The sequence below is a fragment of the Myotis myotis genome, unplaced genomic scaffold, assembly GCF_014108235.1.
Source record: "Myotis myotis isolate mMyoMyo1 unplaced genomic scaffold, mMyoMyo1.p scaffold_m19_p_3, whole genome shotgun sequence".
Lineage (NCBI taxonomy): Eukaryota > Metazoa > Chordata > Mammalia > Chiroptera > Vespertilionidae > Myotis > Myotis myotis.
In genome coordinates this window covers 119,803,268-119,829,246 of record NW_023416335.1, presented here as the reverse complement: position 1 = coordinate 119,829,246, position 25,979 = coordinate 119,803,268, and the positions used below count along the sequence as shown (strand labels likewise).

At 40.2% G+C, this 25,979-nt stretch overlaps 1 protein-coding gene across 16 annotated transcripts in view; it reads left to right on the top strand.

The window, feature by feature from the left end:
* The window catches only part of ERC1 (ELKS/RAB6-interacting/CAST family member 1), a 520,764-nt gene that overhangs the window by 236,711 nt on the left and 258,074 nt on the right, over positions 1-25,979 (top strand). For 13 of the 16 annotated variants that reach the window (XM_036301299.1, XM_036301300.1, XM_036301295.1 and 10 more), the window contains one exon: positions 19,750-19,881. The exons of the other annotated variants lie outside the window; for them this stretch is intronic. In XM_036301299.1, coding sequence (XP_036157192.1) covers positions 19,750-19,881 — 132 coding nt within the window. The remainder of the gene's footprint in view (positions 1-19,749; positions 19,882-25,979) is intronic. 16 annotated transcript variants of the gene reach the window in all.

Genomic DNA, 25,979 nt, shown 5'->3' with positions numbered 1-25,979 from the left:
GCCCACCCCTGGGTTGGGAGCTTCAGTCACCCACCAGCCTGAAAACATCCCTCAGCCCCTCACCCAGACTGGCCAGGCACCCCATTGGGGACCCCCACCCTGAAGGGTGTGTGACCAGCTGCAAACAGCCATCATCCCCTCACCCAGGCTGGCCAGGCATCCCAGTTGGACCCCCACCCTGATCCAGGACACCCTTCAGGGTAAACCAGCCAGCCCCCACCCGTGCACCAGGCCTCTATCCTATATAGTAAAAAAGTAATATGCCTACCAGCACTGGGATCAGTGGAGCCGAGAGGCCTCCTGGCACCAGGATCAGCGTGACATGGGGCAGCGCCCAAACCCCCTGATCGCCCTGTGGCTCTGTGTGTGACAGGAGGCAGGGCTACAACCTCCCTATCCGCCCTGCTCTGTTCGTGACAGGGGAAAGCGCCCCAACCCCCTGATCAGCCCTGCTCTGTGCCTGATAGCGGGGAGCTCCCCAACCTCCTGATCGCCCTGCGGCTCTGTGTGTGACAGGGTGCAGCGCCCCAACCCCCTGATTGGCCATGCTCTGTGTGTGACAGAGTGCGGCGCCCAAACCCCCCACCCCACGGGCCCTGCTCTGTGTGTGATGGGGTAGAGCCATAACCTCCCCATTGGCCCTGCCCTGTGTGTGAGAGTGGCAGCGCCCCAACCCCCTGATCGGCCTTGCTCTGTGGATCTTAGAGGGCGGCGCCCCAACCCCCCCGCCCCCCCCACGGGCCCTGCTCTGTGTGTGACGGGGTAGAGCCATAAACTCCCCATCGGCCCTGCCCTGAGTGTGACAGTGGCAGCGCCGCAACCCCCTGATCTGCCCTGCTCTGTGGGTGATAGAGGGCGGTGCCCCAACCCCCTGATCCGCCCTGCTCTGTGTGTGACAGTGGGCGGTGCCCCAACTCCCCTATTGGCCCTACTCTGTGAGTGACAGGGGGGAGGTCCTCAACCCCCTGATGGGCCCTGCTCTGTGCATGACAGGGGGAGCTCCCCAACCCCCTGATCGACCCTGCTCTGTGCGTGATAGGGGGTGGCACCGCAACCTCCCCATTTACCCTGCCTTGAGTGTGACAGGGGGCAGTGCCCCAACCCCCCAATCGGCCCTACCCTGAGCGTGACTGAGGGTGGCATCGCAACCTTCCGATCCGCCCTGCTTTGTGCATGATAGTGGGCGGTGCCCGAACTCCCCAATCAGCCCTGCTCTGAGCCCGACCAGGGGCTGCACCTAGGGATTGGGCCTGCCCTCTGCCACCCAGAAGCGGGCCTAAGCCAGCAGTTCGTTATCTCCCTAGGGGTCTCAGACTGTGAGAGGGCACAGGTCAGGCTGAGGGATCTCCTCTTCCCCCCGAGTGCACACATCTTTGTGCACCGGGCCTCTATCCTATATAGTAAAAGGGTAATATGCCTCCCAGCACTGGGATCAGTGGAGCCGTGAGGCCTCCCAGCACTGGTATCAGCGTGACAGGGGGCAGCGCCCAAACCCCCTGATTGCCCTGCGGCTCTGTGTGTGATGGTGCGGGGCCACAACCTCCCTATCGGTCCTGCTCTGTTCGTGACAGGGGAAGGCGCCCCAATCCCCCAGATCAGCCCTGCTCTGTGCCTGATAGGGGGGAGCTCCCCAACCTCGTGATCACCCTGCGGCTCTGTATGTGACAGGGTGCGGCGCCCCAACCCCCTGATCGGCCCTGCTCTGAGCCCAACCAGGGGCTGCACCTAGGGATTGGGCCTGCCCTCATCCACCCGGGAGCAGGCCTAAGCCAGCAGGTCGTTATCTCCCGAGGGGTCCCAGACTGTGAGAGGGCACAGGCTGGGCTGAGGGACCCCTCCCCCCCATTCCTCCGAGTGCACAAATTTTTGTGCACTGGGCCTCTAGTAAGTTTATAATGGTCTTTATTATCCATGAATGAGTGAGATCATGTGGTATTTTTCCTTCATTGTCTGGCTTATTTCACTTAGCATAATGCTCTCCAGTTCCATCCATGCTGTTGCAAATGGTAAGAGTTCCTTCTTTTTTACAGCAGCATAGTATTCCATCCTGTAGATGTACCACATTTTTCTAATCCATTCATCTGCTGATGGGCACTTAGGCTGTTTCCAGATCTCAGCTATGGTGAATTGTGCTGCTATGAACATATGGGTGCCAACATCCTTTCTGATTGGTGTTTCTGGTTTCTTGGTATATATTTCTAGAAGTGGGATCGCAGGGTCAAATGGGAGTTCCATTTTTAGTTTTTTGAGGAAGCTCCATACTGTCTTCCATAGTGGCTTGGCGCCATTCTTTAAATTGTATGTGGCTGTTTTTTGCAGCTGTACCTGCTCAGGGTGGGGCTCCAATCTCCTGCAGTGGGGTAGGGGCTGGGTCAGGGAGGAGCTAGGCGGGCTAGGAGGGTGGGTTTAGCCGAACCACCAGGCAGGTTCAGTGCACTTCAGCTGTGGAGACAGCGCTGCAGCTGTGGGCAGGGGAGGAGAGGAAGGGAAGAGTCTGACCCTGGGGCGGGGGCCACTCAGGCCTGCCTCCACCTGGGTCTGGAGTTGTAGGGAGGAGAGGTGTGCCCGGCCCCAGGGAACTTGGCTCTGGCCACCTGCCCCCTGCTGTGCACACATCAATATGCAAATAGGTCCCCTCTCCCCTGGCCACCTGCCCCCTTCTGCACAGGCATCAATATGCAAATTGGTCATTATGGGCACACTGTCACAGATAAATTAGCATATTCCCTCTTTATTATATAGGGTAAGCCCTTCTTTATATTTGCCCCTTACCTGTTCCATTTGCCTTGTTTCTCCCTCCCATTTAATGTTTTCCACTCCCCATCTGCCTTTGTAAACCCAAAGGTGCCCTTTTGGTCTTCTATAAGTTGTTGCAAGAACAACAAAAGTGCTTTCATATGCAGTTTCTTATTTCCTCCTTTTATAATCCAAAAGAAAAGTAATTATAGTACTTATTTGTATATTACATTTAGAGGAAACAAATTTAGAGTGGATGAATGACTTTTCCAAGGTGATTCAGTATGTGATAGATTTTAAAATTAAGGTAATGAAAAGTGATAGCTGATGGCCATATGCAAGACACATGTATATAATTCATTCAAATATAGAGAAAAGAGCACTGGGCTACAAATAGGATACTTTGGATCTGTTCTCAGTTCTTTTACTAGATAGCTCTGCTACTTATTTCTTAACTGCCTTATTGCAAATGACAGCCCAGCAGAAGTGAGTATCCTCAGCATCCAGTTTGTGACCTCTGAATATGATTCCTTGCTAAATGTTGCCAGCAATTCTTGGAGAAATGGCTAATAGTAGAATTCATGAGGGAGTAGAACAGTAGAAAACCAGTTGATTGAGGATTTATATTTTAAAAAGTTTTTACTTTTGATTTTTTTTGTGTGTGTTTTCATTTTCTGAATATACATTTGGGTCCACCTGTTTGATGTTTTCATGAAATAAGAGAAGTAAAAGTAAGGAATTATTTTAGTATTTTAATATTTCCAACATAGCATTATAATTCTAGGATTAAAATACATTCTTATGTCAAAAAGAATTATACTTAATGTTTTGAACTTTGATGAGTATGAATATTTAATCTTTATCAGATACCACCAAAGAATAATTCTGTTTATCATGTTAACACATAGTGTGTTTTCTTTTGTTTGTCAAGGTTAAAACTTGAAGGTTCATTTCCATCTTTTGCTATTCAATGACTGCCAGTTATGGTGGTAAGAACATTGCTAGCTTCAGTTGGGTAGAAGTTTCAGCTTGCCACAAAGTAGTAGTACCATTTTTTTATTTACTTTATTATAAAAAATAAATTATATTTTAAAAAACAAATAACACACACAATGTAAATAATAAAGTATTATCAAGTGATAATCTCAAGGATATTAATGGCATTCCAGAAATCATAAATATATATTCCTTCCCAATCATTATTTCCTCCATTCCTTTAGAGAAAATCATTATTGTGACTTTTGTTGTTCTTTGCTTTTCTTTATGACCTGTGTATCCTATATAATAAAGAGGTAATATGCAAATTAACCCTCACACCCTCACAAGATGGCTGCCTACCACCAGGCCAGCAGGGGGGTTAGTCAGGGACAACCAAACGACTGAACAAGCAGGCTGCGTGGGGCATCCAGGCCGGCGGGGGAGCTGTGATGGCGACCCGGCCAGCAGGGTGGGCAGTTAGGGGCAACCAGGCTGGCAGGCAGGTGGACAGTTAGGAGCCAGTGGTCCAGGATTGTGAGAATGATGTCCAATTGCCGGTTTAGGACATCCCCCAAGGGGTCCTGGATTGGAGAGGTTGCAGGCTGGGCTGAGGGGACACCCTCTCCCCCCATACACACACACAAATTTCATGCACCAGGCCTCTAGTATATAAATAAAAAGTATAGGTTAGTATTGCATGTTTTTATTTTTATTAAATGGATTTATTTTATTTATTCTTTTGTGACTTCTTTTGTTCAACATCATGTGTGGGATTTATTTATGATAGTTGCACTTAGCATTTGTCCTTTTATTATCCTTGCTTACTGTGGTTTTTTAAATTCAAAATCCCATATTTTATCTTGAAATTGCTCTGAAAAAGAAAAACTATTTCTTTCCAATTTTCCATTTTTTGAATACTTTAATGGAACTAAAAGTATTCCTTTTGGCAGAAAGTGAGTTTGGATATAAATTACTTTGCTCTTTGTTCTTGGCTCAACATATTAAAAGTATTCTGAAGAGATTAAACAAATTCCTTACAAATAAAATGAAAATGATACCCCTAAATGCACTGAATCTAGCGCTCCCACAGATTCTAAACACTGCTTTTGTTTATCCTGGCCTTAATGCCTGTAAGATATCACATTACCACTAAGTTGTATCCTCTTTCTACCTTTGTGTTTTGGACAATTACTATGATCTTTATTACCTAGGGTCAACATTTTTTGGTTTTAGAAGCCTTTTTACTCTCTTAAAAATGATTAAAGTCCCAAATGTGATTTTTATGTTGCTTAAAATTATATATATGCCATTAATTACTGACCCAGCTGTCCAACATCTAGATGTATCTGACATACACAAACATTTTTTAAAAAATATTTTTTATTGATTTCAGAGAGGAAGGGACAGGGAGAGAGATAGAGAGAGAGATAGGAACGTCAGTGATGAGAGAGACTCATTGATTGGCTGCCTCTTGCACTATCCCCACTGCGGATCAAGCCCAAAACCCGGGCATGTGCCCTGACCAGGAATCAAACTGTGACTTCCTTGTTCTTAGGTCGACACTGAACCACTGAGCCATGCCGGTCAAGCTATACACAAGAATTTTTGAAGTATTGTTGGTAATTACAGAATATTGGTGACAACCTAATTGCTCAAAGGTAGGAGGGTGCTTAAATCCACTATGACACATCCAAACATTGAAGACTGCCAGCTTTAAAAAGAATGAGGGCACCAACCGAGTGGCTCAGTTGGTTGGAGTGTTGTCCTGTATACCAGAAGGTTGCAGGTTTGGTTCCAGATCAGGGCACATACCTAAGTTGCAGGTCTGATCCGATTTCCCGTTGGGTTCTGTGTGTGTACGTGTGTGGCGGGGGCGGGGCGGGGGGGGGGGCAGGACAATTGACTGATCTCTCTCTTTCTCTCTCTTCACAACCCCATTCCCTCCCTGCCTCTCTCAAATCAATAAAAACATATCCTGAGGTGAGGATTATAAAAAAAAAAAAAAAGAAGAAGAATGAGGAAAGTCTCTAATGAACTGATATGGAGTGATTTCTAGGACATTCTGTCAAGTGGGAGAGGGCACAAAAGACTATTTATAATATGCTACCCTTGGTATAAGAAAGTAAAAACATATGATCTTACTTTCAAAAGAAAACGAAGGATAGACTAGAAACTAAAAAACAACAATTATCTGTGGGAGTGGTTGGGAGAGTAGTGGAAAGAAGGGGGATCCAGACTTTGGTTTCTATATATCTTTCTCCACTAAAATGATCCAAGATTTCTTGGAAAAGTGGTTGGTTCCAGGGCTGGGGCAGGGAAGATTTGGGGTCTTATAATGTCTTATTAGGTATATATGTGGCTATTTTAAGACTTGATTATACAATGTTTTTTTTTAAAGTGTTTCTAGCATGGTCCATATATACTCATATTTAAACTATTTTATAATTCCAGTTGATAGTCATGGATATAGGACACGAATATTAAAAACAATGAGACACATATTGGTGATTCTGTGTGTTTTTTGTGTGTGTTTTTTTTTTAAATTATAGTGACTCTTCAGTTGATGTGCTGCATTTAGTTTTGCCAAACTTTGCTTCCCTTACTCAGGAATTTCAGAATGAAAATTTACCATTTGCAACATTATGGATAGACCTAAAGGCATTATGCTAAGTGAAATAAGTCAGTCAGAGAAAGACAAATACCATATGATTTCACTTATATGTGGAATCTAGACTAGTGGTTGTCAGAGGGACGAGGGTTAGGGGACTGGGTGAAAAAGGTGAAGGAATCAAGAAGTACAGATTGGTAGTTACAAAAAAGTTATAGGAATGTAAAGTACAGCATAGGCCAGTGATGGCGAACCTATGACATGCGTGTCAGAGGTGACACACAAACTCATTTTTTTGGTTGATTTTTCTTTGTTAAATGGCATTTAAATATATAAAATAAATATCAAAAATATAAGTCTTTGTTTTACTATGGTTGCAAATATCAAAAAAATATCTATATGCGACACGGCACCAGAGTTAAGTTAGGGTTTTTCAAAATGCTGACATGCCGAGCTCAAATGGTTTGCCATCACTGGCATAGGCAATATAGTCAATAATATTGTAATAACTGTGTATGATGCTGGGTGGGTACTGGAAATATGGGAGGGAATACTTTGTAAAGTTTATGATTACCTAACCACCATATTTTACACCTGAAACTACTACAAAATAATACTGAATGCAAATTATAATTGAAAAATAAAATTAAAACAGAATTTAGCTCTGTATAATTAAATTCAGTTTTGAGTCTTTGCGGATACAGAGACAAAGAAATGTTTTCTTCCCCCTTTCTATGAACATTAAATATGCACGTTATAACCTTTTATGTGTATGTATATGTCAAAACTTGTGTTACAGTGCAATTGATAGAGTAATTGCTTCTATGAAGAACTGAAATTAGGTAAATCCCAGCAACAAGAGCTTCTCAAATAATTCTGTGGAAACATGATTGTAGTTGATTTGACTGATGCTGATCTGGGGATTAGAAAATCTCTCATTGAAAGTCTACTCATCTTTTAAGATTCAGATCAAATGCCCTTTCCTTTGTGAAGCCTGCTTAAATCCTCTTATTTGAAACTAGAGGCCCAGTGCACGGATTTGTCCTGCGCCCTCTCACAATCTGGGACTCCTCGGGGGGATGTTGGACTGCCATTTTCGGCCTGATCCCCACAGGCCACGCCGAGGGACCCCACTGGTGCACGAATCTGTGCACCAGGCCTTTAGTATGCATATGAGATCTTTGGTTAATCTCTACCCGCCTTCCCCCCTCCTCCCTTCCCTTTGAGATTCATTAGTCTGTTCCATGTTTCCATGCCTGTGCATTGAGTGTCTGACCCCTGGTGGAGGTGCACATCATAGTGAGCAGTTGAGCGGCCTTAGCATATCATTAGCATATTACGCTTTGATTGGTTGAACAGCCGACTGGACGACCAGACACCTAGCATATTAGGCTTTTATTATGTAGGATCACATCCTCTGTTGTAATTCCATTAGAGTTTATTTCTGCTTTGATTTCAGGCCTTATTTTATCTTGTATTATTTTCTAATGATTTTGTGTGTTTTCTCCCCATGTACTTGGGTTTGGGAACCATATCTTGGTACTTTGTACATAACTGGTTCTCTAGAAAAACGTTTATTGATTTTAGTTGCATTGATAAATGTCAAGAACTCTCATTCACAAACATCTTAGATTGGCCTTTGGAGTTGGATTGGCCATTTTCCAAACCCTGTAAGTACAGTTGACTTTTGAACAATGTGGGGGTTAGGGGCGTTGACACTCCCACCAGTTGAAAATCCCCATAGAACTTTTGACACCCCCAAAACTTAACTGTTAATAGCCTGCTGTTCACTGGAAGCTGTACTGATAGCATAAACAGTTGATGAACACATATTTTGTATATGTATTATGTACTGTATTCTTACAATTAAATAAGCTAGAGAAAAGAAAATGTTTTGAAGAAAATGAAAAGGAATAGAAAATACCGTGTTTATTGATACCATAAGTTTACATCATCTGTGCATTACGTCTCTCTGTGCATTCATGATATGCCTAACTTTTTCTTAGTCTTTTTGGGGCTTATTTCTAGGATGTGCAGTTCATCTGTAAGTTTTTTCAAATTGTTGCAAGTTGCCAACATCTTTTTAATATATTTATTTTTAAAAATCCACATATGAGTGGACCCACACAGTTTAAATCTGTGTCATACAAGGGTCAGCCAATAGCATAAACAATATATAACTAGCCTCCTTTTTAGGTGAGATATCCAACTAGCATAGATATTCTATTCTAGGCAAGCTGATAGTGTTGGTGTTCCTTAAATAGAGTTTATAGGTTTCCTAATTAATTTATGTTCTTCTGCTTATGCAGAATCTTTTTCCTATAGATTTCCATTTTTACTACCTAAAGATTCTGGTTTAAAATGAACCTTTGTTGATGAACTGTATCCTGCTCTTGTTACTGTCTTATGCATTGTTCCTCAGCCGATATGTTAATTTTATTGTTTTATAATTGCTCCTGCATGATTTAATAATTCTTCCATTCTCTTCTTGACTAGTTTATATTGGCCCTATATCAATTAAGGGCTATTTTTAAATTTCCTTTTTTTTATTTTATTAAACAATGTTTTGCACAGGTAAGCTGTTCATTAACTATAGCTATAATTATTGTTATAAATAACAGAAATAAAATTTAAAAATTTAGTTACAAGTTTAGAAAAACTTTGATATTATTACATTTAACATCCTAATGTTCTCTAATATTTCATAGGTTGCCCTTCAAGGTCCTTACATATTTTAACAAAAGAAATGTCCTTTTCCCTCAGTTGGGAATATTTGCCTTACATATTTTTATTCTTTAAGCAATAACACTCACTTTGTCTTTTGACAAAACTACCAAGTTTTAGTCACATTTTAGTAAGACAAGTAGACTGGACTAAAAGCAGAGCGCATATTAATAGTGGTTTAGTGCTTTGTTTTTATTTATAACAAAGATAAGTATCTGAATTGAATCTTGAGGGAGTGTACTGTCAGAGAGATTAATGGCACTGCTGAAATAACACTGTGGGTCTTCTGAGACCAATGATGTGAAGAATAAAGTTCAAAGAAAGTGAAAACAATAGAATAGAGATAGGGGAAGCAACTCTCTATATATGAATATTGCCTTAGATGCAGAATTAGCAAAACATTTGTGTTTTTCTTCCAAATTTGATTTGATTTACTCTGTTTACGATTTTTTTTTTTCATTTTGGTAAGATGTTTTCTTTTTCCTTTTTGAAATGAACACTACTTATCCTTGGTCTTCACATTGGTCATGGGGATAATTATTTAAGAAAACCTTTTTAAAAATTAAGATCTTCTCACATCTTTCTAGAAATAGTACGTGATGTGTCACATGCTAGATACCTCTAAGATATCATTGCTTTTCTTTTTGTAAAAGTAAATTTTGGTTTCTTCTTTTTTTTCTTTAAATATATTTTTACTAGAGGTCTGGTACACAAAATTTGTGCACGAATGGGGTCCTTAGGCCAGGCCAGTGATCAGGGCCAATGAGGGCTGGGCCAGAGAGGAGGTGACGGTTGCCGGGCCGGGTGTGGAAGGAACGGACGCCAGATGCCGATGCTGCCATCATCAGCGCCCCGCCACCGCGCAGTTCCCCTCTCCTCCCCTCCTCCTTTCCTTGCTGCCACGCTGTCAACTGCAGCGGGCAGGCAGCAGGCTGATCAGGGCCTGCTGGTTGGGGAGGGGGGGTAAAATGGGGAGGAGTGGGGCACGGGAGGTTGGCCGCCCACCCCAAGGAGGGAGCTGGCACTCGATGCCCCTGGGAAAGGGCCGTGTCCATTGTCACCCACCCCTGGTTCTCCATCCCAGCCTGGGGGCCGAGGGGAGGGACCACAGGAGGTTGGCTGGCTGGGGGAGGTTGGCTGTGGGAGTGCACTGATCACCAGGGGGCAGCTCCCACATTGAGTTTCTGTCCCCTGTTGATCAGTGCACGTCATAGCGACCAGTCATTCTGGTCATTCTGTTTGCTTAGGCTTTTATATATATAGATTGATTTCAGAGTGGAAGGGAGAGAGAGATGGAAACATTAATCATGAGTGAGAATCATTGATTGGCTGCCTCCTGCACACCCCCTACTGAGGATCGAGCCTGCAACCCAGGCATGTGCCCTTAGCCAGAATCGAACCTTGGGACTCTTCAGGCCACAGGCTGACACTATCCACTGAACCAAACCGGCCAGGACTTGGTTTCTTCTTAACAGACCTTCTCCTTGACCTGTTTAAAGATTTAATCTTACATAATTTCTCCCTTTTAAATTACTTTTTTCCTTGGCCAAACAGGAATTTTCTATCTAGAATATGGGCATGGGTGGGTTTTTATATTATTCTCAATCAGGTATCAAATGGAGTTGGGATTACACTGGGGAAGTGTACATATAAATCAGCATCTCATTTTACAACCCTGTGGGTAGTTGCTAAAATTAACTTAGAAATTGTTTTTCTGCAGGTGAAGCACCTACCCAGATTATTGTCATGTATGCAGCTTTTTAAAACTTTTAGCTCAAACTATGCAACTTTTTACCATTTAGAAAAATTACTTTTAAAAACTCTGCAGTTTTGAAATATACTTTAGATACTTTTCCCTTTGGTCAAAATTCAGTTCCATTTGATAGCCAATGAAATTTATTGAAACAGTGTTAATTAATTTATTTACTATTTTTATTTATTTTTAATCTTCACCCAAGGAGTGAGGTTATTTTTTCCATTGATTTTTAGAGAGAGTGGAAGGGAGGAAGGTGAAGGGGAGAGAGAGACACACAGGAGGTAGAGAGAGAAACATTGATGTGACAGAAACACATCAATTGGTTGCCTCCCACATGCGCCCCATCTGGGGGCGGGATCAGACCTGCAACCCAGGCACGTGCCCTTGACTGGGAATCGAACCCTTGACTCTCCAGTGCACAGGCTGATGCTCTAACCATTGAGCACACTGGCCAGGGAAAAACAATGTTTATTGATAGTACTGATGTGTAGCCTGCTCAGGCATTTCCTAGAGTTAACTTTAGCCCTATTCTGTGGGAACTTTTGGCCACATCCTTTGAGCTTATTACCAAAATTCTCACCATAAAATAGTGATCAAAGTTAAAATTGGCAGTAACATTCTGTGTTCTGTAAGTACTATGTTCTCATCTCAGTGAAATGAAATATTTAATCCTTTTCTTTGTATTATTGTGGAAACTCCTCCCTTGCATTTGGAAAGTAAAATCTCCAATAAGATTCTTATTATTTTTAAGAGAAAGCAGAAGCGTGTATATATATCCCCTTTGCTAAGACCTCAAATGCAAATGCAAGAGTTAACCTCTCTTGGACCATATCAATTCATTATTTTAAGTAAAAGATTATTTTGGGGGGTTTTGGTAAAGACTTTGAAAATGTATGCTTATTTTTTTTATAAGCATACCAACCAGAGGAGACATGTTCTAAATTAGGTAAACCTCATATCCTTGCCCAAGTTTCTGATATCCAACTATCAGAATTTTCAAGATAACCATCTGGCTAGTATATATGGAATTTTTGTACTAGGTGCTTTGTAAAAGTTATTTTTTATATAGCATCATTTTATATGTGTGTTTCCATTTCTTTAATGAAATGCATCTGCTTTTGTTTTAACTTTGATCTTTAAAATTGAGGTTATATTGGAGTTCTGCAACTGGGGGAGATATTTGAGGGATATTAAAGAGAAGAGAGAAGAAAATATTTTAATTCAAATTATTTCTTAAAACAAAAAGTACTTGATATGTAACCAAATTCTATCTCTGGCTAGGGCTAGCTTTCTTCTCTTAAAAGTGACTGCATCAGTGCATGTGGCTTCAACCCTCCCCTCCCCCCAACATACTAAACATCTGAGCAGCTGGTAATTGAATTCTGACAAGTTTAATGATTTTAATGAAATCTTCTGCATGTGTATGTATACTTGGGGAATGGGGAAGAGGGGGGAGAATAAGCATTGGGGTTTAGGGTAATAAAAAAATTACTGTCTCTCTACATTAAGGATAATGGGTAGCAGTTAAAATTAATATCTTTTAGAATATGTTAAAGTCTCTCTGGTAAGTTGTGTTTACTCCAAAGGAAGCAGCTCTTAAAATGAACCCAAATAAATGACCTCCATAACTATTGCTGAGTCACAGTTGGGAAAGAGATGAGTGAATGTGGAAAGCTATAATATTGGATAATTGATGGAATTCTATAGTGACCTTCTTTCCACTGCTGAAAAGGGAAAAGCTTAATAAGATGTCATTATCAAGTGATTTTTTTTTTTTTATGTTACTGTATTATTGAGCCTCCTTTTTTCTTTTAATTTTGAGGGAGATGTTTGAAGAGGACATAAGATTAATTTTTATTTGCTGTTTTTCCTTTTGCCTTTGCATTCCTTATTGAATGTTTGATTTGAAAGAAAGGCAGTGGAGACTAGAGTCTTAGAGCTGCATTGGTATATGGCTTAACGTTCCCAGAGCTGATGTCAAGAAGTAAAGTTCAGAGGAATGTATTAGGGGAGTAGTATTATGGGATTTGCTAAGGGGTCCAGTCTTCTTGTTCATTTGCCTGAGTTAAGTCATAGTTACAGCTGTCACAGCTTTTGCCTTAATCTCATGAATATAGAAATTTTATTTAAGGATATGAGGAATTCTTTGGCAGCTTCCCAGTTTCTCTCTCTCTCACTCTCTGCCACCCCCCAGAACTAGTCACACAAACCTGTTTTGATCTCTACTTTGTGAATGAAGTGGTCTCATTTGACCCAGTTAATAAGTATAGTTGGCATTAATAAGTAGGTTTCCATACCTGATTCAGTGATAGGAAAACTGGTCTGTGCTAGCTTTGATGAGTACAAACTTAATTTATAGCAGTTGAAGTAAAAATTTTAAGGTATTGCTTTTAAATGACTTAATTAATTAATGATTTAGATTTAGATTACTGAACTATTTATAATGGTAGAGTATGTTTCTTTGCAGTCTCCAGATACCTATTTAGTTTGTTTCTGTGACACACAGTACATATCTAAATTTGGGATTGCCTGAACTGGATAAACAGAGTGAACTATCCAAGTTAAGCAGGTGAATGAAATTGAAGTCTTTTTTTCTACTTAGTCTTTTCCCTCAGGCTGCCAGTTTAATACTTTGCTTTGAAGTAATGAGTGCTAGAACATTGATTAACTCCAAACAGAATAAATAGACTCATTTTTTTGGCTAAATTTTTTACTTTCCCCCCTTTTCCCCTTAAGAGTAGAATAAATTTTAATGAAAATTAATGAGGAAACAGGAATCTGAAGAGAGTCTTTACTCATTTGGGCTGATAAGGCTATGAATATTTTATTCTCATATTTTCTTAAAAAATGGATTGATTCCCAAAAGAAAGGAACTTCACTAAACTGTGAAGACTAAACTTATTAACAAACTTCTATAGCTTTTTACTATAAACTTGTATAGCTTTCTAAATATTTGCCAAATAATTTTTTAGTTGAACTTTGAATATTTGGCCTCATTGAGCATAGCTAGTACTGAGCTATTCATGAATTAAATTTAATGTAATTTTTACCATAATCACAGAAAACATCTCTTAATAGAACTCAAACCAATTGCAAATTTTATTCTGAATAATTCCTGAGAGAATGCATATTTTGATGAATTCATATTCAGTGATTTGCTGATCCATATCGTAATTTTGCTAAGTCTCTTTAATATTTGCCTTTTACATTTTAAGTATGTTTGTGTTCCATCAAAATATGGTGTTATGCCCTAGCTAGTTTGGCTCAGTGGATACAGCATCAGCCTGGGAACTGAAGGGTCCCGGTTCGATTCTGGTCAAGGGCACATGACCGGGTTGCTGGCTCAATCCCCAGTAGGGGGCGTGCAGGAGGCAGCCGATCAATGATTCTCTCTCATCATTGATGTTTCCATCTCTGTCTCTCTCTCTCCTTTCCTCTATGAAATCAATAAAATCTACACTAATAAAAGAGAAAGATGCAAATTGACCATACCTTCATGACACCCACCAGCCAATCAGGAGTGGGTATGCAAATTAACCCAACAAAGATGACGGGTTAATTTGCATACACAGGCGCTGAGCGGGCAGGGCGGGATGATTGCATCATCGCCATGGCGATGACGCAGGCATTCCGCACCGCCCCAGTCTCTCCGGGCCTCTGGGCGGTATGGGAAGGTGGAAAGGCAGCTCCGGGCCTGAACTAAGGCAGAAAGGTGGCTCCGGGCTGGAGCAAAGGCTGAAGGCTGGAGCGAAGGGGATGCTGGCAGCCTGGGGAAGGAAGGCCCATTCTTGCACGAATCTTCATGCATCAGGCCTCTACTATGTAGCATATATATTTTAAAAATATGGTATCATTGAGTCCCATTTTAGTATAATCTCATAACAGCTGTGTCTTTGAGGTAAAGATTGTTAACCTAACAGATATTTTTCTCTCAGAAGCAGTTTTGATAATCACAGTTTGCTTTGATAATCCAGTTTCCTTGTACTGGAGCTACAGACGAGTACTATGCTAACCAACTCCTAAGATGGCCCCAAATCGTCCTTATCTTCGGGTATTCATTCCCTTGTTAGTCCTCTCCTACATTGTGTCAGAATTAGTCTTGGTGAACAGTACAAATGTCAGAAGTGATGGTGTGTGACTTTTGAGCTAGACCATAAAAGACGACGCTTCTGCCTTGCTTTTTTGGATCACTTGCTCTGAGGAAAGCCAGGTGACCTGTCACAAGCAGCCCTGTAGAAAGGAAGAGAAAGGCCCCTTGCCAAGAGCTATTACCAATTTGCCAACCATGTAAGTGGAAGCTGAGGATGGAACTCTGGCTGACATCTTGACTCTAACCCCAGGAGAGACCCTGGAACCAGAACTGTTTGGCTAAACTGCTTTTGAGTTTCTGACTCATAGAAACTGAGATAAAAAATGTTCACTGTTGTTTTAAGCTGCTAAGTTTTAAGTTAACTTGTTATATAACAATAAACAACTAATAAAAAAACTTTAATATCCTAAGTATTAAAGTGATTTGCCAAATACTTGAAATTTTTTCACTTTAAATTCACAATTCAGTTTTTTCTGTTGGTAGAAGAGTTTAAGTGCTTTTGAATTTGTTTTATTAATGTTATCACCACAGTCATTTTCAGTGCTGAGGATTGTTAGAGCTTTTGGCAGAGTTTGCCATACGGTTTCTCACCTAGGTAACTGATATTTGTGTGCTAATAGGTTATGAGCTAAGAAAAGTTATGAAACATGATATGTTATAGAGACTTTTATGAATATATCTCATGTGTAGAAACTATTCTTGCTCTAGAAATGTTGTCCAGTAGAAATGTCAGCACATAGATAACTTTGAATTCTTTAGTAGCTTCATAAAAAAAACTAAAAGAAAACTGATGACATTAATAATTAATAATGTATTTTTAATCTAATATGTCCAAATTGTTACCATTTCAACACATAATTAATGTGAAGCTTATTAATGAAATATTTTACTTTTTTGTTGTTTGGGCTAAGTCTTTGGAATTTAGGGTTATTTACAGTACATCTCAATTTGGACTAGCCACATTTTAAATACTCAGTAGCCACATGTGGCTAGTGGCTGTCATGTTCAATAGCACAAATAATGAATTTAGCTGAAGAAGTTTAAAAGACTTTATTCCAAGCTAGCAGCAAATCAACAATGCATATAAACTGTAGGAATGGTTTTTTTACACTTATGAGATTAAGATATGTAACATGCCATATCTGAGCTTTAATCTGTATCTACATTTGGCTCCAATAAGTCATCCTTCTATTTTCTGAATGCCTCAGAATCTTCAAACCTATGAGATATTCTGTGGATAGAAGGGATTTGGGATATCAGAGGTTCTATGTAGATTTGTTTAAGATCATAGGCTCATCATGGCATGACTACCTCACGGTTTAACTTGAAGACTGCTGAATGTGGACTTTTTGGGAAAAAAAAAGTATAGTTTAGACTGTGAAGCACATATTCAGGGCCCTGGGCTGTACGTGGTATAGAAACACTTCGCAGGGGTTTCAGCACGAACCCTTTACTTCCTTGAGCTTGGGCCTGAGAGCAGAAGTAAACCAAATCTGTTGTGTTTCACAGTTTCTGAAGTCCAATATTTTACCAACTGACATTTTGTTGGCTCACACATATTCAGAGAAGCTGTGATAACTGTCACTTCTACTCAGAGTTCAGGCATTGAACAGATTAAAGATCTTTCTTTTCCTTCAAACCAAAATACACCATTAAGTATAGTGTAGATGAACAGTTTTGTCGCTAGAAATTTGTGTCAAACTCTGTCACCAAAATCTACTCACTACTATTTTTGTAGGTATGTTAAAAAAAAAAAAAATGGGGCAGGAGGGACTGTTTGCATAGAAAATGGGATGGGATAGTTTTAAAAGCTCTTAGCGTGGTGCTGTGTTTCAGACATCTGCTGTTTGGATATTGAAACTTTAGGTATCTTTAGAATCTTCAGAATAAGAGCAGAACTTACTGCAATATATTGAGTATTTATTTATTTATTTGTTTTTTAACATATGCCCCTTTGAAACACAGTATTTATTTATTTATTTATTTATTTATTTAAAATCTTTATTGTTGAAGGTATTACATATGTCCCCTCTTTTCTCCCATTGATCCCTTATAGCCCGCACCCGTACCCAACTCCAGGCCTCTACCACCTATTGTCTGTGTCCAAGGGTTATGCATATATATATATATATATATATATATATATATATATATATTCTTTGGTTGATCTCTTCCCACCCACTCACCCCTGCTTCCCCTCGGAGATTTCACATGCTTTTGTGTCTCTGGATCTATTTTGTTCAACACTTTATTTTGTTCTTTAGATTCCACACATATGAGTGAGATTATGTGATACTTGTCTATCTCTGACTGGCTTATTTCACTTAGCATAATATTCTCTAGGTCCCTCCATGCTGTGTCAAAAAGAAGAGGTCCTTTTTTACAGTTGCATAGTATTCCATGGGATAAATGTACCACAGTTTTTTCATCCACTCATCTACTGATGGGTACTTGGGCTGTTTCCAGATCTTAGCTATTGTAAATTATGCTGCTATGAACATAGGGGTGCATACATTCTTTCTGATTGGTGTTTTGGGTCTCTTAGGACATATTCCTAGACGTGGGATCACTGGGTCCACATATTTTTTTTTTCTTTTTGGTTTTCTGATTTAGTAATTTTTTTTCTACCCTGTCTTCTAATTCACTAATCTGATCCTTGGCTTCCCTTAACTTGCTATGTATTCCTTCTACTGTGTTCTTTATTAGTGCTAAGTCATTCTTCATAGTTACTATATCTTTTCTCATGCTTTTGAACATCTTTGCCATCATTATTCTGAATTCTTTATCTCAAATTTCTTATCTCCATTTCATTTAGCTCTTCTTCTGGAGAATTTTCTTGTTTTTTCGTTTGGGGCTTATTTTTTTTTTTTGTCTCCCCATTTTGGCTACCTGTTTGAATTTGTGTCTATATATTAGGTAGATCTGCTACACCTCCCAATTTCTAGTGCAGGTCAGTGTCAGACGCTGTTCCTGACTGGCCTTGAGCACTCTGTTTGGAGCCATCGGCAATCCACAGAGTGTGACTCCCTCTGCTGGGACTTTGTGCCTTTGGAAAAGACCAAGATGTGCACTGAGGTTTGCTTTTCCTAGGCCCGGGCCATGAATTATATCAGGCAAAGACTCAAAGCCTCCAGAGACCTGCTTCTGCCAGCAGTCTGTTTGTATTCAGTGTTGATTAGCCTCTCAACCACAGTGTGGGGTGAGAGGTTTTCCAACAGGGTGGGGCAATTGCTTCTGCCTGCAGGCTGATCATTATTCTCAGTCTCTTAATGGGCCTCAGAAACTACACAGGGTGGGCAAGGGGTTTTCCAATAGGGTGGGGCAACTGCCTTTTCTCCAAAAACTGCCTGGATAGCAAAGATCTGTCTGAGAAAGATGTCCTCCGCAGCATGAGGGAATGACTCAGCACAGGAAACCAGGGTGTCTGCCTTTCAAGGTCTAACTCCAGAGCCTCCAACCCTGGCTTCTGCTCACCCAACTCCAGTCCACTCTGCCCTCCCTCTGCTGGAGCCCAAGGTGATTGGCTGCACATGAAATTTTGTGTGAAGGCCCTTTTAGAGGGTGCCTGCATTTCTAGCCATCTCTCCCTGGCAGATAGCAACCCTGCTGCTTTTCACAGCCAGATGTTACGTGGGCACCTTTCTCAGTTCTGGTGCTCTGGGCTTGGGAGCCCAGCTTGGGGTTTAGATGCTAGAGTTCTCAGTGGGAACCCCCCATAGTTGAGATATCCCTCCAGAACTTCAGGTGCTGTCTGTGGGAGCCCAGCCAGCCCTTTTGCACCTCCGCACTTTCTACCATTCTCTATGCAGTTTCCGCTCTCCGTTCTTGGTTTTCAGTTTCTCTCCAGCTAGTCTTCAGTTGATTATTCAGGATGGTTTTTCTGTAGTTTAGTTGTAAGTCCAGTTTGGTCCTGGGAGCATGTCATTGTAGCTTGCACTTATTCCATCACCATTTTGGAATCCAGCACTTTATTCTTATTAATATTCTGGTTCTATAGGAATCCAAAGAGGAAATGCTTATAATAACCTCACGAGTTAAGTTTTTCATTCTATTTGAAAACTGCTAATTTATTCTTATTCTAAAATGTTTTGTCTTACATGATCTTTTAAAGTCCTATAGGAGTTTGCTTGTCTTTCTGATTGAAATCCATAGTTACTTCCCCAAAATTTACTTTTTAAACTTGTTTAGATTATTAATGCAGTGGGTTTTGGTTGGCTAACTAAATTACTCATTCTTAGCCAGACAAGTCATTTATATCAGGGTGTGGTTTTTTACTTCCAGTTTTTTTATATAAAATTAAGAGAAAACGTGACTTTCTTTAATTCATTAGGAAAAACTCTTTTTTCCATTTCTCTTTTTTAAAATTAGTTTGCCAAATAATTGCCTATATGAAAATATAATCTATAAGATCATGCTGTTTATTTAACTTTTTCATCTAGGCTTAACTTTTCAGGGAAAGAGAACGTTTGACATTGAGTCTTATTACTTTGCTTCATCAGAGCTGACATTAGGTCAGTTTAGAGAGTAGTTCAAAAATAGCTTTGTGCTTCTACATAATTAAGCTTTTGCTACCCATGCTGCGTAGCGCAACAATTTTATTCACTCTGTTATGGAGGTCAAGTCCATCACATGTTTCTCTTGCTTAATAACTAGACCCTTTGCTCTTAATATACTTATTCCACTTCCTTTACTTCTTTCTTCTCTTGTTTTATTTTTTCCTCTCTGATGATACCGTTTTTACCTGGATTTACTTCTGAAGGGAAGAACATTTAATAAACAAATGGCCCTTGTTGATACATAGGCTCCCCTTGTGTTAACTAATTAGTCTACTTCACCGAGTCTTCCATCGTTTTCCAGGACAATCTCCGTAAGAAGGATGACAGAATTGAAGAGCTGGAAGAAGCACTAAGAGAGAGTGTACAGATAACTGCAGAGCGAGAAATGGTGCTAGCACAAGAGGAATCAGCCAGGACCAATGCTGAAAAACAGGTCTGCGATTTTATACAGTTACTGGCAATGCAGCTGGTTAAACAAAAGGTAAAACCCAAACAGTGTAGTGTAGGGAAGCTACACATAATGTATGTTTATATGGTTTCAAAAACACTCCTCAAGTGTAAGTACTTAGTCTTAAATAAGAATTGAAATATAGCTATATAAGAATTGACTCGTTTTAATGCAGAAGTCTCAGCATTAATAATTAGGGACTGATTTCAGATACAGTTATGTAGTATATGCTCATATATCTGAAAAGATGAAATGGAACATGTCTGTTTGTTACAAGACCGGCACAATCCTGCTTTTAAATTGAAAGGAAAAACACAAGCATTTCTGAGTTAAAGATGTTAATTTTAAATAGCAAATAGTTCATTTATTTTATACCTTGGCTTGTTCAAAAGGGCAGTTAAAGCTATAACAAGTTAAGATTAATAACAAGTATGAAAGATAGAGATATTGTGACACTTAAAGAGTCCCAGATCACTGTTCTATTGAGGTGACTTGTTAAAAGTTCTGTTGCTGGTTTATATATATAATTTTCTAGACCCTTTTTAGATCCTTACCCTTGCTTTGAACTTTTTATTGGGAAGAATAAGTAAAGAGGGAGATGTGAATGGAAGAAATAGTTTTAACCAGTGAAGACTCTAATCTCAAGTCCCATTATGAGAGTGTGATTGGAGGTTTTGAACCTGCCTCACACAGAGACTCATGACATTTTATTTTTCAGTGATTATTTCTTTTCCACTTCTTTTTTGGAGAAATATAAATATTAAACATAAAAAGTTCAAGTGAGAGGGTAACATGAATGGCGGGGGGATCCTCTTGGATCAGACTACCAATGCTCTTGTGAGTTAAGTTAGTTGTATAGCAAGGAAGAAGAGTACAATTCAAAGGAGACTTATTGTAGTATGTACCACAAGGGAACCCTTCGTAACTGTGTTAGATACTAGGATATAGTTTCTTTAGTGTCAAGTATAGAAATAAAGACAGACTGAAATAAGCAAAGCTGAGGGAAAATTGATCTTTTCACAGTATGTCCTGTAGTGCCTTAGTCCACTTTCCATTTGAATTATTTCCTGATGTGCAGTTGAATAGAGTTTGGGTAGTGGAGTGTTTGAGAGATGGGGTGGTGATAGCTGTTGTTTCAGAATGATAATGGATATTCTTTCAGCTTGATCTTACCTTTTTTACACACTTTCCTTTATTTTCAAAATGTCACCCTTTTTTTTCTCCTTTAAAGATTTCTTCGTCCTTTGGAAATCATTAGTTAGTTAAAAACCTTACATATCAGAGATCATGTAGAGGTTTTGGCCATTAATAATAGATCATGTCATTATGGACTATAGACTACTGTTATGTGTTCTTTTTAAAGCTATTGCTGTGTAAACTGGTTATAATTATTTAGATCAGTTTTTTAAATTTACATAAAACTTGAGGAGAAAGTACAGAGTGTTGCTAGATACTCCTTTCTTTACCTCAGTTTTCCCTATCATTAACATCTTACATTGGTGTGGTAAATTTGCTAAATTGATGAGCCAGTATTGATACATTATTAACTAGTCCATAGTTTACATTTTGGTTCACTCTTTGAGTTGTACAGTTCTGTGGGTTCTACCGAATGTATAATGTCATGTATTCATAATTACAGTGTCATACGGAATAGTTTCACTGGCCTAAAAGTCACCTGTGCTCCACCTAATCACTCCTCCCCATTTTCCCAGTCTCTGATCTTTTTCCTTCTCTATAGCTTTGCCTTTTCCACAGTGTCATATAGTTGGAATCATACAGTATGTAGACTTTTCAGACTAGATTTTTCATTTACCTTCTGCATTTAAGGTTCTTCCATGTCTTTTTGTGGCCTGAAAACTCACTTAGGTTTATCTCTGAATTACATTCCATTATATGGATGTGCCACAATTTGCTTGTTCCTTTACCTATTGAAGAATGTCTTGATTGCTTCCAATTTTGGGCAATTATGAATAAAGCTTTTATAAATACTTAGGTCATTTATGTATGAGTATAAATTTTCAAGTCATTTAGGTAAATACCTGGGAGTCTGGTTGCTGGATTTTATGGGAAGACTACACTTAACTTTGCAAGAAACTGTGACACTATCTCCCAAAGTGGCTGTATATAAGTTGCTTTTAATTGCATGCTTTTTTTCTCTTCTGTTTATCTTTTTTGCACCATTCTGCTTCTCACTGCCTATCTGAAGCTGTTGAGTGAAATATTGCATGAGACCAGTCATTTGGGCTTTAAGTGGTTTAAGGTATGAAGAAACTGCTTTTATATTTGTACTTCTGGGGTTGTGTAAACTTCATTCATTGTTGCCTCCTGCTTTCATCTTTTCTTATTTTATCTTTGTGTGTTTTCTAACTCCACTGTTTATTAATTGTATACATCAAGTATTCATTTGAAATACCTTAAATGAGGGAAGCTTTTTCTGGATAGGGACATTACTCTTATTATCTTTCTTAGGTCCAGAATTTATTTGTCTCTTGCCTAAATTTAGCCCCTGAGAAGAAATAACTACCTCTGATAGGAGGAAGATGTTTGCAGCTCTTGATTTCTCAAAGTGCAAAATAAAATTGTTTGGGAGCCATAGCTCATTAAAATAAAGTACAGAACCTTTTAAAGTTTGAGCAGGGAAAAACTCTCAAAGGAAAACATGTTTTTCTTTGTTTTGTTTTGTTTTATTTGTTTTTTAAATATATTTTATTAATTTCTTACAGAGAGGGAGAGGGATAGAGAGTTAGAAACATCGATGAGAGAGAAACATCGACCAGCTGCCTCCTGCACGCTCCCTACTGGGGACGTGCCCGCAACCAAGGTACATGCCCTTGACTGGAATCGAACCTGGGACCTTTCAGTCTGCAGGCCGACGCTCTATCCACTGAGCCAAACCGGTTAGGGCATCCTTACAGTATTTTTGTTCCAAATACATGCTGCTCTATATTGAGCTCTATATTTGGAGAAGTTGTCTAATAGTGCAGTGAAGGAAGATGTCTTCTAAACTGTGTTGGCAAATCCTATCTAATAAAGAGGTAATATGCAAATTGACCATCACTCCAACACACAAGATGGCTGTCCCCATGTGGTCAAAGATGGCCAGCAGGGGAGGGCAGTTGTGGGCAATCAGTCCAGCAGGGGAGGGACGTTGGGGGGGGACTAGGCCTGCAGGGGAGGACAGTTGGGGGGGACCCAGGCCAGCAGGGGAGGGCAGTTAGGGGTGACCAGGCCAGCAGGGGAGGGCAGTTAGGGATGACTGGGCCGGCAGGGGAGGACAGTTAGGGGGGGACCAGGCCAGCAGGGGAGGGCAGTTAGGGGGGGACCAGGCCAGCAGGGAGGGCAGTTAGGGGCAATCAGGCCTACAGGGGAGGGCAGTTAGGGGCAATCGGGCTTACAGGGGAGGGCAGTTAGGGGTAACCAGGCTGGCAAGGGAGGGCAGTTAGGGGTGATCAGGCCAGCAGGGGAGGGCAGTTAGGGGCAATTGGGCTGGCAGGGGAGCAGTTAGGCATTGATCAAGCTGGCAGGGAAGTGGTTGGGGGGTGATCAGGCTGACCGGGGAGTGGTTAGGGGTGATCAGGCTAGCAGGCAGAAGCAGTTAGGGGCAATCAGGCAGGCAGGCAGGTGAGCGGTTGGGAGCCAGCAGTCCTGGATTGTGAGAGGGATGTCCGACTGCCGGTTTGGGCCCGATCCCACCTCAAGGGGTCCCAGATTGGAGAAGGTGCAGGCTGGGCTGAGGGACACACACACACACACACACACACACACACACACACACCCGTGCACGAATATCATGCACTGGGCCTCTAGTAGAGGGATAAAAGGGAATCCCACGAGGAAACCCCAGGGTTCCTTTCCACATTATTTCCTTCTGAAACTTCTCTCTGCTCAGGTTTTGTATTTTGTTGAATGTGAGAGTCCATTTCCCCCCCTTTAAAAATATTTTTTAAATTTATTGTGGTGACATTGGTTAAGAAGATCACATATTCAAATGTACATATCCATGATACATGTATGCCCACCACCCAAAGTCAAATCATCTTCCTGCACCATATATTTGGTCCACTTTACTCATTTTCTTAAAATGAGCATGCAGTAAAATTTTTTCTCTTAAACAAGTCTCAGAATTACCAAGCGTTAGGGAGCAATATCCTTAGTTCAGCAGTGCTTTTATGAAGTTAAAAATTGTGAAATGCTTTTTTATTGTATTTGAAAATGTCATGTCTGGTATACTTTGAGAGCAAATTTTTTAAATTATTTATTTTAAAAAATATATTTTTATTGATTTTTAGAGAGAGAGGAAGAGAGAGGGAGAAAGAAAGAGAAACATCGATGTGAGAGCAGAACTTCAATTGGCTATTTCCTGCACGCCCCCCCACCGGGGATCGAGGGTGAAACGCAGGCATATGCCCTAACTGGGAATCAAACCAGCAACCTTTTGGTGCATGAGATGACATTCAACCAACTGAGCCACACTGGCCAGGGCTAGAATAAATTTATTTTTGAGGTAGCTATTTTCAAATAGATTACTAATTAAAAGTTTTAAAATGCCTTTAATGTAATAAGACTTTCTTTTGTGGCTTAATAAGTTGGATTTGTTTTGTTCCGAAAGAATGTTTTTGAATGTTTTGAGTGAAGATACATCCTCTCAGTATAACTAACATTTGCACATGAGTTCTGATTTTTATTTTAAAGGCTGATTTTTAATAGTGATACTCATTTTGTTCAAATTGCCATTTTAACATTATTTGGCTTATATATTAAGTGTAAATTCTTGACCTAGAAGATCATAAGGTTTTACCAATGATTTGCTAGATAGTTATAGATTAATTTGCCGTTAAAAAAATATATATATATATTATTGATTTTTTACAGAGAGGAAGGGAGAGGGATAGAGAGTTAGAAACATCAATGAGAGAGAAACATCGATCAGCTGCCTCCTGCACACTCCCTACTGGGAATGTGCCCACAACCAAGGCACATGCCCTTGACCAGAATTGAACCTGGGACCTTTCAGTCCGCAGGCCGATGCTTTATCCACTGAGCCAAACTGGTCAGGGCTAATTTGCCTTTTTAAGGGTCACCAAAAAATGGCACTTTTGATGAAACTGCATTATAAGGCCTGCAGGACATCTTGAACCAGCTTGGTTTTTACTCGTAAATTTCCCTGTCGTCTCAGCTTCTTCCTTTAACATGTAAGTCTTTTCCTTCCCTGCCATCCAGACAGGAAGATGGGAGAGGCAGAGATGGCCTTCATTGTCAGTAGTTCTTGATTCTTGATGTGAAAATGGGTAGCACAATCATCAACATTTGATCCAACATCTCTATATCTTTAGTTAAATAGCTAAAAGAAGTAAAATAAGAAGGCAGTGCTTGTGGAATGTACAGTGCATGTTGGTGACACACACCTCATTATGATTCACCTGCTTGCTTCTCCTATTGGGTTGTTTGTTCCTTTTGAAGGCAGTGGATGTTTCTCTTGTGTTTCTATTTTCATTTTCAACTTGATCAAATTTCACAATCATAGCCATATCTGGTTTATCAGACATGGTTGCATGGGAAACAGAGTTAGACACATGAGCAAGTGGAGTTCAGTCTGTGCAGTGGCTGCTGCCGAATGTTCCATTTATTTTTATTCTTAAAGATTTATTAAGACAATTGTATGGTGAAGACCTCAGGGGACAGGTGCAGGGTGGAGGGGATCAATGGGGGGAAAATGGGATATCTGTAATAGGTTCAACAATAAAGATAAATTTAAAAAAGAATAAAAATCTCTATTTTCTATTGGCTGCAAAACTACCTAGTCACTTACACAATATTTATCACCATGATACCAAGTACTTTCCAAATAGAAAAAAACCACTGAAGCAGCACTGATAGCTGGGTAGCCTATAGAAGGTGATGTGCAGTAATAGAATTATAGTTTCACTCCCCAGTCTTCCCCATTGTCTACTTACTTTTATTTGTTTTTTATTGATTTCAGAGAGATGAAGGGAGAGGGAGAGATAAAAACATCAATGATGAGTCATTGATCAGCTGCCTCCATGCCCCCTACTGGATGGGGATCTGGCCTGCAGCAAGGCATG